At 53.8% G+C, this 20044-nt stretch overlaps 1 protein-coding gene and 1 long non-coding RNA gene across 2 annotated transcripts; both read right to left on the bottom strand.

Annotated features, from left to right (window-relative positions):
• Window positions 1-1124: 1124 nt before the first annotated feature.
• Window positions 1125-18307, bottom strand: LOC119098213 (apoptotic chromatin condensation inducer in the nucleus). The gene is made up of 14 exons (XM_037221140.1): window positions 18158-18307; window positions 17392-17460; window positions 13268-13373; window positions 12652-12742; window positions 10437-10695; window positions 10110-10151; window positions 6782-6815; window positions 5466-5599; window positions 4919-5017; window positions 4778-4819; window positions 4070-4285; window positions 3385-3615; window positions 2602-2761; window positions 1125-2200 (listed from the first exon to the last, which is right to left on the bottom strand). The coding sequence occupies exons 1-14, from the start codon at window positions 18287-18289 to the stop codon at window positions 1950-1952; spliced, it is 1866 nt and encodes a 621-aa protein (XP_037077035.1). The 5' UTR covers window positions 18290-18307; the 3' UTR covers window positions 1125-1949.
• LOC119099529 (uncharacterized) lies at window positions 7623-10165 on the bottom strand. The gene is made up of 3 exons (XR_005094393.1): window positions 10110-10165; window positions 9278-9486; window positions 7623-7671 (listed from the first exon to the last, which is right to left on the bottom strand). It is a non-coding gene; the product is annotated as an uncharacterized LOC119099529 (long non-coding RNA).
• Window positions 18308-20044: the final 1737 nt, after the last annotated feature.

Genomic DNA, 20044 nt, shown 5'->3' with positions numbered 1-20044 from the left:
GGTGCCGGCATGTACGCGGGCGTCTACGTCTGCCAAAACTATGCGGTGCGTGGGGCTAGGATTGCTCTGGCCAATCGCGCATTATCTACCGCGGCGTAACCTCCGCCAATCCCGAATCCCCGTCGCTGGCGGTACCACTGCTTTTTGGTGGAAACTGTATGGGGACGTTACAAAAAAAAAAAAACTGCGTGTGTCTACTTTAACGCACGCCGCGCCGAACCACTCATTTGATGCAATGTTGCTTACAATCGTCCACTTAATGCCCGATACCGGCGATTGCTTTACTTCGCACATTTTGGGGCTGGTCGCATTTTCTACCTCCAGTTTACCAGCCAACTTTCACAGATTTTCACAGATCATGCCACCTTTTAAGGAGGCATGCCCCCACAGTCTGTGTCCCGATTGCAGATACCCCGGGTGGACGACCCCACCGAACTGTGGGACAAGGTCAAGGAGTTCACGGACAAGTACAAGAAGAACTGATCTAGGTAAGCCAGAGGCACGCATGTCATGAAATGCGTGCAGAGCGTTGCGCCGGTTCATTTCTTAGCCATTGGTCACTATCGCTGTGATTACAAACATTTAGAATGCCTCGAGCCCGCGGAGCGACCGTGATGTATCCATACACACACATCACGTGCTTCCGAGCACACGAGACCCAGATGCCCTAGTCCCCAGATGAGGACATCTGAGTCTCGTGTACCCGGAAGCAAATGACCACCGCAGTCGGTGCGCCCGTAAACTGTAATCAACAAAGTCTCTCAGATGTGGACCCAAAGGCCGCAATTCCCCACCAAAAGCCAGCCAGTCATTTAATCCCAACGGCAACACACGTGAGCCTCGTTCCAACAGCGACGCCCCGCTCCCCATGGCCGCTGACTTGTGGCTCTCCTTTTCAGGTGATTCCTAGTTAGCCGACATCCCTCGGACAGCAATGCAGCGGACGCGAATGCATCAGACAGCGGGGTGCGGGAGCGAGCAGTATGCACCACTGCCGCAACAACTATTCCAATAGTGACCGGGGCCTGGTCCGACTGCGCGATGCACAGGCAACCCTCTGTGAACCCACCACTGACGTGTGAATCCACCCCATTTATAGGTTTTTCTGGAGCCTCACCCGCGAACCGTGTACGGACAATGTATTGTCGTTGAACTATGACGTTTATTTCCATGTAAATAGATCGACCACGGGACGATTGGTGCTGGCGAGTCTTGCTGGATGCGGCGTCCCCGTCCGGGGAGGCCGCGGTGCAGCACCGCTTCGAAGGAGGGCGCGACGCCGCCGTCCTTGGCGGCTGGACGTCGACGGCGCCGCGGCAGAGGCGAGGCGCCGCCGTCGGGCTCCGGCTCCGGCCTCGCGGCGGTCACTCTGCGCTGCTCGCGCCCGCAGGCGTCGTGTCCGGCGCGGCCGGCCGGCCACCGGCGGCGGCCCGGCCAGGCGCGGCCGGGCCGCCGTGGCCATCCGCGGCCGGCCGCGCCCCTGTCCTCTCGCTCCGCGCGTCGCCACAACCGCCCGCCGGCCACAACATGTCACGCGCGCGCACTGGCCGCTCTCGCCCGGGCCGCTCTCACCCCGCTAGGCCGCCACCTACTGGCGGAGAACGGGACATCAGCGGTCATTCAGCGGAGACTCACCTGCATCGCGCCGCCGTCCGGCCCTGAAAATGGTTCACGGTCAGGCGCCCGCCGAGCCGGCCGCCCCGGCGGCCGGCGGCGAACGGCGTCAAACTAAGACGTACTCACCTGCTCGGGAACGATCGTCTGAACACACACACGCACACACTCACGCGCGCACGTGCTTAGGCGCGGAGGCTAGACTAATAAAATGAACCAGGAATTACAGTGCGGTGGGCGGCGACTGGCGTGCTGGGGCCTCCTATCGGGCGTCGCGCCGGTCGATCCTGGGCCGCGTGCTCAGACGGTCCACGGCAGACCCGTCCGGCCTGCGGCTAGCGGCGGCGCCGCTCGCGCGAGCCGGACCGGCTGCGGCTGCGGCTGCGGCGCGGAGCCGACGCCGCCGACGCCGCCTGGATGGCGTCCAGCCGCTTCTGGCGTTCGGCCATGCGCAGCCGGCGCTGGCGCTCCTTGTCGGCAATCTGCTCGGCCGTCAGCGGCAGCCAGTAGATGCACGGCGTCGCCTTGGTCTTGCGGAACAGGTCGTCCAGCAGCTTGGCCGGCGCCTCCTCCTTCTGCCGCTTCTCTGTGGGAGCCGGAGAGATCAGCAGTTAGGAACCGAGCCACGTCGTTGCATATGACACTGCTGAGGGCCTCCACGACTCAGCATGTCCCAACCGTTGTCGCGTCCTAGAGCCGTTGAAAGAAAGTGTCAACCGGACCTGAGTCAATGCAACATGTGGCGTAACTGGGCACATTTCGATACATTGGACCACAACTCCATTGTTCGCCGGTCACCACACTAATGTCCCCCTCCCCGACAAAGACTCTGTCCACCTTCCAAACTTGTCCATCAATACATCGTGCAACGCTAACGTGTCTGTTCATACGTCGATTTGGCGGCTCCTCGTGTGGATGTGAGTGACAACTCCACTACACCGGACGCCCGCGCATGACCAACTGCGGCGAGCACCGTCACCAACCCACCCTTTTTCTCTTCCTTCTCCTTGTCGGCGCTTCTGCTCCGCCTCCTCTTGCGCTCGGCCTCCTCCTCGCGCTCGCGGCGCCGCTGCTCGCGCTCGCGCTCCTTCTCGCCGGGACTGGTCTCGCCGATCTTGACGCGGTCCCACTCCCGCACCACCTCCCGCTGCCGGGCCAGAGCGCCAGACGCCAGTCAAAACCGCGCGCCGCGCTGACGCCCCCCCCCCCCCGCTCCGTCGCGGGGGCGGTGAGACGAGGCGATGCGCGGACTACGGACAACAGACTAGCCCTGCACTTCCATCCGTCGACCTGACCGTTGCGTGAAGCAGACCTGGGGAGGGGACCTATGGCGGGGACCGGGGTGAAGTACGGTATGGGAGGGACTTGACGCAAAACATGTATCATGCGGTGCGCAGATAAGCAATCTGCAGCTGACATGACTAGCGGCCAGGAGCAGCGTAACTACCGGGCGTCACGAGGTAAAATGTCATACGAAAAATTAGACGTAAAAACTAACTACTTCGGTTCGGTTTGGGCCTTGCATGGAATGAAAATGGTTAACGCAAAACAACTCGGTCACAGTAGAAAGCATGTATGGGCTGACTTACAAAACGGCGAGATTCCCAGTCAGCCGGCCCGCCCACGTCCAACAGCTCATACCGACGAACCATAGTTACCACCACTGAGCCTGCTGGGAGTCGTCTGCCGACGCCCGAGACCCACACGCCACGCCCGAGACTGCCCCCGCCGACCGAGCGCCTCGCTTGCGCCGCTGGCCCGGCCACTAACCCGCTTCTCGCGCGCCGTCTCAGCGCGCTGCTCCTCCTGCTGGCGCGTGGCGAAGTACGGGTCGACCTTGAGCGGCTCGGTCTTGCGCGGGATCTGCTCGGTTAGCGCCTTGTGGAAGTCCAACTCGTCGGCGGTAGAGTAGTCGACGAGCAGCTTCTTGGGGTTGGACGGCGGCCAGCGCACGCCGTGCAGCGCCGTCCGGGTCTCCACCGACTGTGCCTCCGTCTCGTACTGCGGGCGGGGGCGCGCCGGGCTCAGCGGTCTCCAAACTCGAACCGCCTGGCTCAGCAGTCTCCAAACCCGAGTCGCCGGGCTCAGCGGCCTCCAAACTCGGGCCACCGCGCTCGTGAGACCTATGGCCTACATCGTGAATCGGTAATCAAAGGGAGCCTGAATTCTACCAGGACTAGTCCCCGTGTGTATTGACGCGCTGGTCTCTCCAATTAAATTCACTCCTGTTGTGCCAAGTAGCAACCCGCCGATGACTGGGTGTGGAACAACGATAAACGCAAGCTCCACACCGTGGGAAGTCCGCGGTATTTCCTATCGCATGAGACCACAGCCTTCACGCCCTATACGTTCCGACACCATTCCACAAGCACGGACAAGCCTGTATTTAACCACATCACACTGGCTAAAAAGTACCACAAAAGCCCGTTCCAGACCTCCCACGTCTCCCACCCACCTGGCAATAGCACTTGGACTTGATGTTGTCGATCCAGAAGTCTGTGATCTTGCCTGTCCTGGCCAGCAGCTCCTTGAGCTGATTGACGGTGAAGGGCCGCACCAGGTTTCGGATGAGGACGACGCTGGAGGCCTTGTGCCGGGCCGGCGACGGCTGGCGCTCCATGCGCGGCCGCCGCGCCGGCTCCGCGCGGCCGCCTCCACCGCCGCGCACATCCTGGCGGAGACAGCACAGCGGTGGTCTGTCGGCTCCGGCGCCGACCGCGGGACGGACCGGTGGTCGCCGAGGGACTTCACGCCACACCCACCAACACACGCAAACATCACGACGCGTGGATACCGGAGGGCTGAGCGCCACATCAATACGCAGCTCGAGAGCACGTGTGCGGGCATGGGCAGACGACAACAAGTGGCGTGGAGAACACGGAGCAAATCAAACGTCGTAGCGCAGGATCGCCCGACGGGCCACAAAAGACGAGCGCTTCCAACACGCCGAATATGACGACGACGGGACAATTTGGACCTGAGCACACACGTCGGCAATGTCTTCCAGCCCAGCATAGTGGCTGACTGCCAGATGGAGGGCCCGGGGGCGTTCGGAGGCGGCCCCCACCCCTGTGACCGTCCCGGGCCCGGGCCCCGTGACGCCCGGGCCCTGGACCACATCGCCGGACCGGCGGGCCGGCACCGGACCGCCGCGCCGCCTCACCTGCGTGACGGTGCGCTTGATAAGGGGCGGCGGCGCCGGGCCCTCCTCCTGCGGCGGCGGCGTGACCGGCCGGCCGTTCTCGGCGGGCGCCGCCGGACTGCGGGCGCCGGCGGCATCGGCCGGCGCCGGACTGCCCCGCTCGGCCCCCGGCGCCGGCTCAGAGTCCACCTCGCCCTCCGACGAGTCCGGCTCCAGCCGTACGTCGTCCGCCGGCAGCGGCTTCACGTCCGGCACCAGGTCCTGACGAGGCGGGGGGCGGCGCACAGGCCGTCAGCGCGCGTGGGGCCTCCACAAACCAGTTACATATTGGCGGCTCGCCAACCAGCCCTCTCCGCTAACGTGTTCCATCACAATTGGACAACTTACTACTGTCGAACATTTGCATTCATCAATATCACAAAATCCGAACGGATCTGGTGGTATTGATGAATGTCCAAAATTGTCCAACGCACACAATCCGAACTTCTGAGCCCCTTGGATGGAGTTTTCCGTCCGACAACTGAACGTCACGACAGCAAAAGCCAGCAAAGCCACGACAGAAAACTCCAATCGCCGCGCTTCATCCAGCACCACACAGACGACAGCCGGCCGGAAGCAGCGCCGGACCGAAGCTTTGCCAACAGGCAGCGCCGCAAGCGGCACCAGATCTCCCGAATCGCGCCGGGGGACAGGGGGCGCGGCGCCTCACCTTGAGCGAGTCGGTCGAGATGCTGACCACCTTCTTCTCGTCGGAGAGCTGCGTGCCCCAGCGACGGCGCCGCTTCTCGCCGGGGCCGGCGTCATTCTTGTCCTCGCGCCGCTTGCGGTCCCGCCTCAGCGACACTGCCGGCGCCAGGTCGCGTCAGGCTAGAGGCCGGCCGCCCGCGCGGTGCGGGTCACTTCCGTCCACGCTCAAGCTCGCGACGAAGCCACACCAATGTCTCGGTACTACGCCACACTTAATAAAAGACCAGGAAAGTCTTGTTCATCCACGACAGCTGGCGCCTAGCACGTCCGCGGATCGAATTTACGAAAAGTTAGAACTTACGTCGCTTTGTGATTGTGTCTGTGACGACGCAGCGAAAAGCACAACGCCAGAGGCATTTCTTCCAAAGATTTGTTACAAACCGTTTGCGTTTGTAAGTTGTCATTGAGCTTGCAAAGCACAACTTTAAACTGTTCCAGGAACGCCACACACGTTGTAAAGTCGCAGTTGTAACACTCGGCGCCGCGCAATTTGTTGCCGGCAATCAGCGATGCTTCCAAGGTACATAAGAGGCGTGACCGTCCCACTTTCGGGCGTCCCATTCGCCCAACGTTGGCTTGACGTCGCTGGAGCCCTGGCCTAGCAAACAACGCGCCTGGCTCCGCGCCGTGCATTTTACAAACTGGATGTTTGCGATGACGATGATATATTTGCATTTTGTCAAAACTGACGGGCAAAACTGTTCTTTCCTCTTAAGCCGACAAATGTCATGTCATCAAAAAAAAAACTCGGTGTGGAATCAGAAAGCCAGACAAACCAAAGCCATACTCATCCGGAATTTTGGTAATCTTGGGGGAATGAGGGAGGGGAGAGGGACGGAGACGCCCAGTTTGGTGAAAGCCCCGAGGGAAAAAATTCCCCAGGTTTCGAGCTGGGTCCGAATTTTTGGTTTTTGCCCTAGTTCCCTTTTATCCAGTTGTGCTAACGGACACGCTGATGAAAGGGCCCCGTGGACTGAGCTCTACGGAGACTTCTTACTTTTCCTGCACAGGCGGCGCCGGGGTGGGGCACAGGAGTGGGAGCAGGCCGTTCACAACAAAACAATGTTGTTCGTAGAAGTTCTCCGGCGATTTTTAAAATTTGCATGTAGGTTGGTAAATTTGTGATTTGCAGTTGTCATTCTCACATTTCCCTTCGTGGAACAAATTCTACAAAAACAGAGAACTCGAAAAATTATCCCGCAAATGTACCATTAAATGTCTTTTTAAGGGAGGCTACAGGTGAGCCGACCGTCGTGCGCCTCATCCAAGCAGTCTCACCGAGCCGTCTGAAGGCGGGCGCAGGCGGGTCGGCAGCGGCCGGCGGCGCACTGCTGGCGGCCGGCTCCGGCTCCCGCTCGGGCTCCCGCTCCGACTCCGGATCTGCTGCCGGCTCGGCTGCCTCGGGACTGCGCGGCGCGGCGGCCGGCGGCGCCTGCACGGGCGAGCGGCGGCGTCGGCCCGCCGGAGCCGCCTCGCCGTCGCTGGAGGTCGACCTGGCGGCGCCCCAGGCCGGTCAGCACGACCAGAGCGGGCCGCGGCACGCGCCACCACTCGGGCTGGGCGAGCACGACGCTGATGCCAATAATTTGTTGTAAGGCCCCACCCAGACCAATACACCCGCTCTGGGCGAACACAACGGAAAACGACTGATTCCGACCTCCGTCGGCATCCACCAGGGCTCTTGTAAAGTTACGTGCGTACAGCGGACACAACATGAATACGTTACCATGAGCGCAAACTGCAGTAAGCAGTCTGACATCCTTGTAAGTCAACACTATGGGCTGCAATCACAGGTAGGAGCACCTGGGGTCCTAATGGCGGGCACACCAATACCTCAAAAATACAATAAAGTCAAAGCTGCAAATGCACCCAGAGGAGCAGCAAGCTACGCCGACCAACGAAACATGTCGCCGCCGTCACGGTCTTAAAGTGCCAAATTCAAAAATACTATTCCAGTCAGATGGCTAGCTTTGTGTCAGCTCAGTGATGAGGCGGCACAGGCCGACGCGGAGCGCGGTGACGGTGCCGCTCTTGGTGCCGGGCGCCACGCTCCGCGCGGGGGGATGGCGCGCGCGACGCCGTACCTGGCGCGGCCGGCCTTCTTGGGTGAGCGCCGCTCCGTCGCAGCGTCCCCAGCCGGCTCCGGCGCCGCCTCGGTGGGCTCCGGCCTGGAACAGGACGGCATGGCGTGGATCACGGTCGCAGCCCGTCGGCCGCTCACCAATATCAGCACGTGTGCGTGGGATAAGCGCGTTACATGCGTGTTCACGTCGCGTCCGCAGCTGGTGGAGTCCCCGCGGTCAGGCCATGATAGCAGAGCGGAAATGCCACTCTAATCAGGGTCTGTCTGAAGGTAGCGATCCGCGGCGAATGCAAGGACCTGGCTGTTTGAAGTTTCGTTAAAACTAAGGTTAACACGCGCGCGGGTGGCCGGTTGGATACTATTCGCTCGGGTGAGGATGAGGGGTCAATTTGACCCCCACTGAGATCTCAGGAACTAAGAGAGCTAGAGACACTAAATTCACAGAGCGTGTTGACCTGTACAGGAACTCACTTAGGTCATAGTTTTGAGGTTTCTAGGCCATGACCTTCGGGTCAAACAAGGTCAAATTATACCAAATCCCAGATTGGTCTCCAAACGGCCCATAGAACCCATGCAACTGTTTTAAGAAAGATGTCACACGCTCCGTCAAGGTCAATGACATTGTTTGACCTTTTAACACGCGCCCGGGTGGCCGGTTGGATACCCTTCGCTCGGGTGGAGGGGGTCAATTTGACCCCTCCCCCCTGGATCTCGGGAACTAAAAGAGCTAGAGACAAAATTCACAGGGTGTGTTGAACTGTACGTGAACTCACTTAGGTCAAAGTTTGAAGTTCCTAGGTCATGACTTTCGGGTCAGATAGGGTTAACCAAGGTCAAATTCCAGATTGGTCTTCAAAGGGCCCCCAAAAACCTAGGCAACTGTTCTAATCAAAATGTCACACGTTCGGTTAAGGTCAGTGACCTTGTTTTACCTTTTAAAGGTCATGATGGCCAAAACGATCTACGACTGTTTTGAGTTGTGCATTTAGATAAGCAACAAAGATAATGCTAGGCAGTATGCTCCTAAAAAACAAATGCTGACCTAGGTCATTTTAGGCAGTGACCTATTCTCACCTGTAAGAAGTCTATGGAAGGTTTATAATGCGGCTCCTGCTATCAATGTATTCGAAATAAGCACCAGAAGCCAACCCATACAGCAAGCCCAAGAGTAATAAAACAAGTTGGTTTTGACCTCGGTCTGACCTTCATACCTGACCTAAGTTAATGTTTTTTTATGCAATTGTTGTGTTGCCTAAGAAAGTATCTCAGAGATGCATCGCTTCATCTAACACTCTGTTGTTTGATAGGATTGAACGATTCCCTAGAACGTGCCTTTGCTGAAACCATGGCCTGCTTTTGACCTGCCATAGGTCAGTGACCCTACAAGGTATATCTAAATTTTTGATGTCAGATGATCCGCTAGTCAACTGTGTGCCATTGGGGCTTTACAAAATCAGCTGCTGAGGCTACGTGGCGTCGCCTGCCTCTCACTCTGGCAGGAAGGGCGCGCACCGCAGTCCGCTATTCAATTGTCTACAGCTATACAAAATTTGACGCGGCTACGTCGCGCCGTTCGGAAACCATTCCGGGAAAACCTCGGGGGGGGGGGGTCAATTTGACCTCCCCCCTCACCCAAGCGTGTGTTCAAGAACCGCCAAGTCACCGATTAATCAGCGATCGAAGGAGCTCACCGTTTTTCTCCGGCACTTGTGTTGCGTTTCAGTTTTATCTTGCGCCGTTCCTCTTTCTTCAAAGGTTGTACTTCGTCAAGCTCTGTCCGGCTTGTTTTGACTGGCCCCTCGTCGGAATCTTTCGTGCGTTTGGTGTCGGACTTAGTATCTTCCTCGTCTTTGGCGTCACGCTTGTCCGCCGATTTCTTGGAGGTGGGGTCTCGTTCGCCCTGAAGAAGAAACAAATTAACTGACGTCAGTGGCAAACGGGCCAACACAGCGGTCGACACCGGCTCCATCCAACTACGGTGGTGAGGGAGGGGAATGGAAGAGAGGGGCCTCGACTCCAAGCTGAGGGGGCTCGACTCCAAGTCCTCCGGGTGTTGACATGGCAGCCGTACTTGCTGAAGGCCAGTGAGGGGTGAGCGAAGTGGGCGCGCATGCTTTAAAAACGCCGCTCAACTGGGGCAACGGGCATTATGCATTGCCAGAAACGCCCATGGTTCACAGCAAGCACAATAGACACTTGCCTTACAAAATAGTAGTTTCCTTCACCACTTCGATGTCAGACCTCCATACCCAAGAGAAACCTGGATATGGAGGTCTAACATCAAACTTGAAGAAACACTACATCACTAATGATCAGATAAACAATGCCAAATAAGACAACCTGACTTTCGGGGACGCCACAAATCACGATATTACTCACAAATGCCGTTTCAGTGGGCCAGATCCAATTACACAAAGGCAAAATACCACCTCAGAATGCCTTGCGAATTGTTTGCAGCTAACAGCCCACAACCCGCGGCCACAAATCGCACAAACCCCCCGCCAGCGGACCCGCCCGACCCACCTCGGCCGGCTTGACGCGCCAGAAGTCGGCGTTCTCGCGCCACTCATCGTCGCGGGGGCTCGTCACGGCCCGCGCGCGGGCCGCTGGGGCTCGGAGCGCCGGTGCGGCCGGCGCCGCTCCTCGTCGCCCGAGCGGCGGCGCCGCTGGTCGCGCTCGTCGTCGCGCGAGCGGCGTCGGCGCCGCTCGTGGCGGCCGCCGCGCTCGGCCGAGTCGCGCTCGCCGCTGTCGCGCGAGCGGCGCCGACGCCGCTCCTCCGAGTCTCGCCGGTGGCGCCGGCGCTGCCGCTCGGCAGAGTCGGCGCGCGACCCGCCTGCGCTCGTCGCCGGCGTCGGCCGCCTTCTGTGGCTCCCTCTGAGACTCCTTCTCCTTCTCGGGATCTTTGTGAGCGGCCTTGCTCTTCTGGGACTCCTCGTCCTTCTGGGACTCCTCGTCCTTCTGGGACTCCTTGTCCTTTGTGGGTTCATCCTCAGCCTTATCGCTCAGAGACTTCTTATCCTTCTGGGACTCCTTGTCCCTCTGAGACTCCTTGTTCTTCTGCGACTCCTCGTCTCCCTTGCCGGGGGGCTTCGCTGGGCTGAGCCTTCTGCTGTGGGGTCAGACCGACGCCTCCCCAGGCTTTTCTCCGGCGGCTGTCATGGTCCGACGGTGACAGATGTACTGTCTGTTCCCGTCACTTCTGGCTCTGTAACGCCAGACTCATCCTTGTTTATCGACTTCTTTTCCTTAACTTGTTTGCACATCTCCTCCAACCGTAGTGGGCGAAATTTTCTGCGGTACCTCGTCTTTCTTGGAGGGCCCCTCCTTTTTTGCCTCGCTTTCGGAGACTTTTCCCGTCTCTCCGGAGCGAGCTTTTCCCCCATCATCAGCTGATTCTTTAGCCTCATCATTCTTCTCTGCATCTCGCTTTCCTGAGTGTTTCCTTTCCCTCCTCTCAGTCCTTCTCACGTCCTTTTCATCCACTTTAGTGCGATCGGACTCCTTTCTTTCTCTGTTTTCTCCTTTCCTCTCTCCTACGTTCCTCTTTCCTTTCCTTTCGCTCCTCCTCCTTCTTCCGCTCGGCCTCCTTTCGCGATTTCCTCTCGGCATCCTTTTCTTCTTCTCTTTTCCGCTCATATGCTCTTCTTTCTTTCCTTTCAGGCCTCTTTCAATAACTGCTTTCTTTCGTTCCGCCTCCTTCCTTTCACGTCTTTCAGCCTCTTTCTTTTCCGCCTCTCGCCTGTGCTCAGCCTCTTCCTTTTTCCTTTTTTCGCGCTTCTTTTTCCTGTTCCCTTTTCCGTTCGGCTTCCTTCCGTTCACGCCTTTCCACCTCTTTCCTCTCTATCATCCTCCCTCCGCCCGGCCTCTTTCTTTTCTCGTCTTTCCATCTCTTTCTTTTCCTCCTCTCTCTTCCGTTCCTTCTCCTCCGCCTCCTTCTTGTCCTCATCTTTATTTACGCTCCCTTCTCTCTGCTTCCCTCTCCTCGTTCCTCTTGGCTCTCATTTCGCTCCGCATTCCTTTCTCTGTTCTTCCCGCTTCTTTTCCATCGCCTTGCTCTCTATCTGTTCATTGCCTGTTCCTTGCTTTCCCGCCTTTTCCGTTCAGCCTCCTCCACCTTCCCTTCTCCGCCCGTTCCTCCGTCTCGCCGGCAGCGGGTTTCTCCTGCACATCACCGCCGCCTCCGTCAGCCAGCGTCCGTCTGGCCGCCGCCGGCCGACCGCCGGCCTCCTCCTCCGGCTGGGGGTCCTGCCGCTCGGCGGCGCTGTCGTCAGTGGAGGGCCGCGGGCCGCGCCGGCTCCGCCGCGGCGGCGGCGGCGGCGGCTCCGGCTCGTCGCCGTCCGTGTCTGTGGAGGCGGTGTGGCGGCGCGTGCGGCGGCCGGCCGGCGCCGCCGGTGGCGACGCGCCGCCGTCCGGCTCGGCCGCCTCCGAAGGCCGGGCCTTGCGCGGCGACGTCTGTGGGCACACGATGTACAGTTAGCTGCGTAGGCCTGACGGGAGACATGGGGACATCGCCGTCACCACCACCTGCGATGCAATTCGGACCATGAGACTTGTGTTCAAAATCCGTCCATAGCGCAACGTTGAGAAAGCTCGATAGCCTCCATTGCACACTAGAGCGGGACATGCCTAATGCCACAACATTAAAAGCTCATCACTAATAGGTGTTTGTAGGTCACGTTTGCACATATCCTGGGAGCTGTGTGTAGAAGCAAACATAAAACAGCATGAAATGAGGGCTCCTCAAAGAAAATATTGTATAGCATTGACTATCTATCGATAATTAGGTATCCCATACGACAATATCGTGTCAGCCTACCTTTTCTTCGGGTTCTGGCTTTTTAAACGTTTGGTCGCGTTGCTCCGACGATCCTCCTGGAACAAAAGCCCATCCTTAATCCACCCTGACACAGCTGCTTACAGAAACCACTCTAAGACATTAAAATTTACACACAGCACACACAAACTGTATCCAGCAAAGCGAATAGTGGCAACGCCACCTTCAGACATCACACCGCCTTGCAGCCTTCTGCCAGCATCGGCGCGCCAGCCGGCAGTGCGTGCTCACCTCTGGTGGGGCGCCGCTCGCGGGCCCGTGTCCACCTCCTCTTCCTCCTGGCTGTCGGCGCTCTCCGACTGGGACCCGCGCTGTCCGTCACCTGGCCGACACGCACACTGTCAATACCGTCACCCAGCCAGACATGGCGAGCAATGAGTAAAGAACGCTTAAAATTACTTCCACAATTAGATCACCTGTCTAGCTTCTGTTAGTCCATTCCAATCACACTTGTCAACTACTTCCATTCAGTGGGTAGAATTCATGGAACCTAGTGAGGACGGCCCAGGCATCCGATGACCTGGTTTAGAACGGCGAAGACCATTGTGGCATGCAGGCGAAGAAGTCGAAAATGTGATACTCTGTTCGTTTCCAACCACGAAACACAACACAACGCCCAAGAAGTCTCGCTCAGGGGATGCATCTAAGACACCCCAGCCACACGTGGTAACTCGCTAGAACCCCGCCGGTCTAACTCCACGGCAACGCCTTGAAACACGAATGCACATCATGCAAATGTGAAGCGAAAGCACCCCCGCAAGCCGTCAGCCTTGGTCGTCCCCAGTGCGTCCGCATGCATGTCGTAAGTGCGGCACGGCCCGGTTGATTAAAAGCCTGACAGCCCCACCTTCCACCTTACGGCGGGCCTCACGCTGTTGGATGAGCTGCGCCTGCTGCTTCTCTAGGTATTGCTTGATGAAGTCATTGCCAGCCAAGGCTCCCTCATTCCTCAACTGGAATGAGACAGACGCAGTTACCGACGTTGTCCATCAGGATATCCGGCATTAACTTCAGGTACACACTTCAACGTAACATCGCATTACTTCGAGGTACATCAGCTAAATGGGCATAACTATTTCAACAGAACAGATCAGCAAATACACCAAGAGACAATAAGTAGCAGCATTCAGACTAGGGTGTATTCGCAGCACGGCCGAGAATGAGCTTTTCTATGTGACGTCCTGAAGGATTCCTACCGGACGATTTCACAAAGCGCGACACCAATTCTTTCCGCGTTTGAGATCGCATTGCCGTGACAAGAGCTGCGCATGCCAGGTATAAAAAATAAGTGACACATACCAGTCACACTGAAGTAGCAAAGCCATAATGCAGGGACTATGCCACCTTCGGAGCATATCTATAAGGCATGCTCGCATGCTCTGGTAACCCCTTGAACCTGGATTTAAACCCAGTTAATCTATTTTCGAGCCCAAATAACCCAGTCAACACTTCAGAGCGGCGATGGAGTCATTTTAACTTTAAGTAGAACCAGATGTCATTCCGCGAATGGACATGGACTCTCCACGAATTGCGTGCGACGTTCACTACATTACAATTCATGGTCGTTTTGGATCCCAATTGAATTTCGTTCACAGTTATTCAGGGAAATTACATTACAAGTAAATTTATCATGACTGGAGCTTTCCGACGTAGTCAGCTGTTGAGGCGTCGCTATGGCGTCGCCTGTTTCTCACTCTGTTTGGAACAGCGGGCACTGCGGGGAATCGAACCGCGTACCTCTGATTCCGACAACATTCTGAACACCTTGGGAATACTTAATTTTCTGTGGTCACCCATGGGGCCTGGTTTCAACCGGGGTTTGAGAGTGACGAGACAATGAAGCAACTGCTGGCGATGAATACGTGAGCAAGTTGACTGATGAATGTTTTCGACTCAGACGCCAGCTTTCTGGGCCAAGCCGAGCAGGTGCGGCCGCCCATCGAGCACCACCCCCGGCGTCACATCACATTGCGGGCGGACACACTCATCATCGCCTCCGACAGGGTCAGCCACTGCAGCTACAGCGCGTCCCGGGAAGGGAAGACAGCGGGCCCATGACAGCTGTAAGCTTCTGCTGGGTTCCCAGTACCGGACGTGCCCACTCTCCGGTGGCTCATGGGCCTGTCATTCAGTCGGCTGATTTCCCGGCGGTGATCTCCACGACGGCTGAACGTGCCCAAGGACCCGCTCAGACCATTACTGGCATCTCGCTGAACTCCTGATCACCAGGCCACGTTAAACAGGATCAAGTGGGCTCTCGCGTCCTCACCGTCCCTGACTCAATGTGCACGAGCGCTACTGGTGCGCTGCTAACCGACGCTGCCCGTCTCTAAGGCCTTAGATTTGCTCTAGAGCAGTGGAATGAAAACCAGTGAAAGGTGGTGTAATGTGGATCCTGTCCCCCCGACCAATGCTGGATGATTTACTGCCAAAACACTTAAAAAAAAACACTGCACGTATTTTTTGTAGAATTTGCCAGCTAACGATCTCATTTTTGAATAACTTTCCCTCCCAAAAAGTGTTTTCCAGCTCTCATGCAATTTACTGCACATTAATATCATGCTGTGTTGATTTTATGAGCTAATGACCTCATATTTGGATATCTTCATCCCCTAAAAAGTGCTTCGGGTTCTCATATCATTCAACCCCAATGATACTGGCCAATAAGTGCATTGCAAACATCAATCCAGCAGCACTGGGTACAAATCCCAGAGCATGCACATTGTTTTGCAGGCAGGGTTGGCCAGTCTCCAGGAACTGGATGGCACAAGTTAGGTGGGGGGTTCAGGGAACATATAGCAAACCTGACAATGATGCCTAGCAACTAAACTAAACCAAAAGCCACCTATGCAAACCCTTCAGAATAAATCTAATCTAGGTTTGAATGAAAAGCGTTAGAAGAAGGGACAACTCTTTTAACCATGAAGCCTGTCAGTAATATTGTTTTCAGCATACTACACCAGTGTCTGAAACTTGGGTGCTTCTTGGTATTTTAAGCCCCAATACATTTTGTTCTTCACAAATATACACTGGAATGGATGTAAAAATTGTTCTCCGTGGGCGACGTCAGATGAAGACAAGCTGTTACTGAAACCTCGACAGCATCGCGTGCCACTCTCACACGATTAAATGAGGGACACTGTTCGCGGGTTACAGCCGAATCTCTCTACCATATCACACAATATTTCCTCTAAATGCACTTAGTGTCCAGGTCTGCTGCTGCTCACCAGCACACGTTAAACCCACCTACCGTCCAACGACACCGACGCCCTCAGACGCCGGGTCCGAGCCCGCACTCAAAGCGTCACGCTTCAACGTTTCTCAATTGTACGTAAAAATCATCGTAACACTACAAATTGTTACTTAAGTATATGACGTCACACTAGCATAAATATAGGGTGAATTAATCATATATTGATGAACAAATTTACAATTCTTTTCAAAAAGCACCCTTATTAAAACTGCTTTTGAAGCTATCAAAAATTGACATTGAATAGAAGGTAAATGGTGGCGTCCAACACCATCCCAGACGCTCGCCTGGGCACGCGGAAAACCAACGCTCCGCGAGTCTCCGGCTCTTGCGGAGGAATTAGCATTGGAGAAAAGGCATATTCTTTGCCAAGAAATCCGCGCGGAATACATGATTAAAGTGAATGAAAAAGCATGAATTTTTCCTCTTGATCTACAGAGCATCGCCACAGCATCATGATGTCACCATAAAGCTGAAGCAGGGTTTCTTGTTCTCTGTTGAGCAGACCTTTTGGCTTTGTATTTAGATGATTATTTGCTTTTTAAGATTTGCCTTTTCTTTGAGTGGGGTCTTGCCAATAAATCTTTTTAGAACGTCATTAAGGTCCTGAGAACGCAATATACAAACCAATAAATAAATTACAGTGGCTCAGTCTTCGAAGACTGCTATTTAGTGCATACCATTTATGTAGCCTTCTGACCTTGTTTGCAAGAGCTGGGTGTGGAGCAGTGATAGCGCGACTGGTTGGTGGTATAGATAGAGGCAATGCATAATTTATCTCAGTCATGCGGAGCACTGATAGCGCAACTGGTTGGTAGGAAGGATAAAGGCAATACATAAATTCACCTCAGTGTCATGCACTGAGAAAAATATGGTATCAGACTCATAGCTGGTGAGTAGATGTAATGATACCAACTTTGTACAGCTGGATTACTCTTTGAGGAAATAATTCCTCTGCCCCTGCTGCATTGGCCTCCAAGGCCTGATCACGAAGCAGCCTGACATCCCAGGTGTAGTTTTGTACATAACTTTGTGGAGCAGGCGGGCAGAGAACTCTTTCATCCCAAGTAAATGTTGCAAACTATGTTCTCCCTGATTTTGACCAAGCTTCTTCCTAAAGTTGGGGAGGGGCTAGCATCCTATCCAACTACAATCCCCCCTGCAACCCATCATCCCCTTGATGTAGATGATCAAATTTCATGGATTCTTGTTACCTTGGCCCCCTAAATTTTTATGGTTCTTGATGCTGCCTGATGCGCAGTAATGTTAGTAATGTTGTGACCACACACAGCAATGGCATCAGTATCACGGGTGCTGTGTTTGCGGAGGTCAGATGATCGGCATCGTAATTAGTTAAGTTCCAAGGTAAGAGTATAAATGACCTGTTTTAAATTAATTATAATATGTTCTGCCTTAAAAACAACAATTGATGTACAATGCTCTTTTGTAACATGAGGTAGGAAAGTACACCCTGACCAAGGATTCTGCACATCCAGCAAGGGTTTTATGTGACAAAGATTGTGGGTGACAGTGAATAAAATCTTCATGGTAAAGGGCCGCTAGGCAGCAAGAGGCAATGACAGTATCCCAATGATAATGATAAGATAGGAGAAAGCATGTAATATTTGCATGATCATTTTACTCCAGCCCACATGTTGCTCCAACTCCAGTGACTTTATCAATGATGTGGGTTTGTGCACATATTACTGTGATGAACTTACACTGATGTTGGGTGCCTGGTCTTCTTCACTGCTAGCACTTCTTTCTCGCTCTCTCTCCAAATGGACATGCTGCAAAACACAATGCATTATGTCAGTTGAAAGGTCTTAGGGCCATGAGCCAATTTCATGATGACAAGACAATGTCCACAACTATGGTTGTAAGTGAAGATCTAGGGACCATTCAAACTGTAAACATTTTGAGCACATGAGACTGACATTACAATTTGAGTGTAAACAAGCTGCACATTACAACCAGTGGTCTTTGACAAAATCTGTACAATGTCCAAGTTAAATCATCCCCAGAACATCCATTGCAAGAGATGCCACACAAACAGCACGTCCGAATAGTGCTACAATGGATGCTACAATTTTGACCTGAAGCAGCCTGGCCCAGCAGTCAACTGTCCAGCTTCCAGCAACTTTTATATCAGAGATGTAAATATATGTGCTTCTAATGCACCAAAACACATAAAACTGTTTGAATCTCTGAATACTCTGACAGCAATGGCCACATGACCACTCCACACACGATTAGGAATGTTTCTGATACCCGTATACCGAGTTCAAACACTAGCTTTCAAAATTTTCGTGGACTGACCTCAGTTTACGCAACATTGGAGCTATTGGCTGTCACTAAGTTGTGGAAATAATGAAAATTGAATGTTGAGACATAGAAATACAGCTTTTCTACTCAATTTTCGCATCAAAGTCCGCATGTACAAAGCGCCACTAACGCCACCAATCCCAAAACTTTCCAATATCTTACCGCGCGAAGTCGCTCCAGCAATTCTTTCTTTGTGCCAGACTTGGACAAGTTCCTTTTGTCTAGCTCATCCTTTAAATCTATCACACGCAGTGCCGATAGTGGCTTCCCGTCTATTTCCAGGTCCGCGTCCATCGCGGCACCACAGCACGCGCGCTCCGCGGACGCTTACCATTTTGGGTAGAGATGCACAAAACGTGCACAAAACATGGAAACTAATGCCGCTTATTTTCTGAAAACTTAAAAAAATCACAATTTTCGTCTAAATATGAGAGAATAAAATACTTCGATAGCAAACCGAGACTTGTCTTGTATGAAATTACTACATTTGCGTTTAATATTCATTCCATTCACCCAAAGTCAGTTTGTCTTTACAGTTCGCAACTCTAACGATGTGTATTTTGTATGCGACAAATACGGGGTTATCGTGACGTTTTGCGTAGCACTGTTGTACGTGTATGCGACTTTGGTTGTATTATATGTACGGAGTAAGTTTTGCGGAATGATTAAATCGCAAATTATTTTTAGCGGGGTGAGACGCTCGTGGATATGCCGCATTTGAACCGCCTCTTTGGAGCGTAACTACAAGACGTCGCGGCATGCGATAGCCGTGGCTATACGGCATCATCTCATAACGCACTTGTAAGCATTATCCTATTTTGTTGTTGATTAAGTTTGTAGGAACAATTGGCACACATCTTTGCTCATCAGCACAGTTGTCATAGAATATTGCCAATTTTGGTAGATGCTGTGCAGTTTCTTCAAACTACTGAGGTATGCATCACCCTAGTTCAGAAACTGGAACTTAGATCAGGAGCTTAGTCCCTTAGCACCAAAAATGCAGATTGCCTTTGAAGCCTGCTGGTTGGTCAGAGGCCTGTAGATGCTGACATAATCCTGAAATGTGACCAGCTTCCTCCTTTAATGCTACTCAAACACCTCCAAGATCAAGGTGAGGTCATGAGGCAGTCCCCCATGATGATCCTAGCCTGAGTTGTTGACTGTCTATAGCCAATTGAGGTGGTATACTGTGGTCTCATCCCAGACAAACAATGTGGGGAGAGCAAAGTGTTGTTGGACATGGAGGCATGTAGTCACACTTGTTGGCTACTTGTGAAATGTGCTCTTCTCAGGATAAATCATTGTCACTTGTGGCACTCAGCATCTTCACAGATGATGAAAGAAATCATGTGGCATGTACATTCCAGGGTATGGTCAGTTTGAAGAACTCAGATGTGCCAAGCAGAAAGAAGGTTGTGTTGGTTGGATTCATGTTGAGGGAATTGCGGACATAACAATTAAATGTGGCAAGGTATCCTCTGCCAGGATTTAACATGCTCTCAGGTGAAGGTGGTCAAATTGACCCCCCAAAGGTTTTTCCAGAATGGTTTCTGAATGATGAGGCATAGACATACCAAAATTTGCATAGCTGTAGACAGTTGAATAGCAGATTGCTTGACATCAAAAATTTAGATATACCTTATAAGATTGCTGACCTATGGCAGGTCAAAGTTAGGCCATGGTTTCAGTAAAGGCAGTTTCTGGGGAATCATCCAATCTGATACAATAACAGTGTTCGACAAAGCCATACATCTCTGAGATGCCTTCTTAGCCACCAAAAATATTGAATGAGCAAATTATGCTGACCTAAGGACAGGTATGAAGGTCTGACCAAGATCACAACCAAGCTGATTTATTATTCTAGAGCTTGCTGTATGGGATAGTTTGTAGTGCTCATTTCAAATTTATTGACAGCATGAACCACATGATGTATTTTCCATTGACTTCTTAGAGGTCAGAAAAGGTCATTGACCTAAGATAACCCAGGTCAACATTTTTTTAGGAACATGCTGCCTGGGGTAATCTTTGGTGCTTATTCAAATGCAAAAC

The sequence above is a fragment of the Pollicipes pollicipes genome, unplaced genomic scaffold, assembly GCF_011947565.3.
Source record: "Pollicipes pollicipes isolate AB1234 unplaced genomic scaffold, Ppol_2.1 Scaffold_4740;HRSCAF=5597_pilon_pilon_pilon, whole genome shotgun sequence".
Lineage (NCBI taxonomy): Eukaryota > Metazoa > Arthropoda > Thecostraca > Pollicipedomorpha > Pollicipedidae > Pollicipes > Pollicipes pollicipes.
This window is presented reverse-complemented; position numbering and strand designations above follow the sequence as displayed.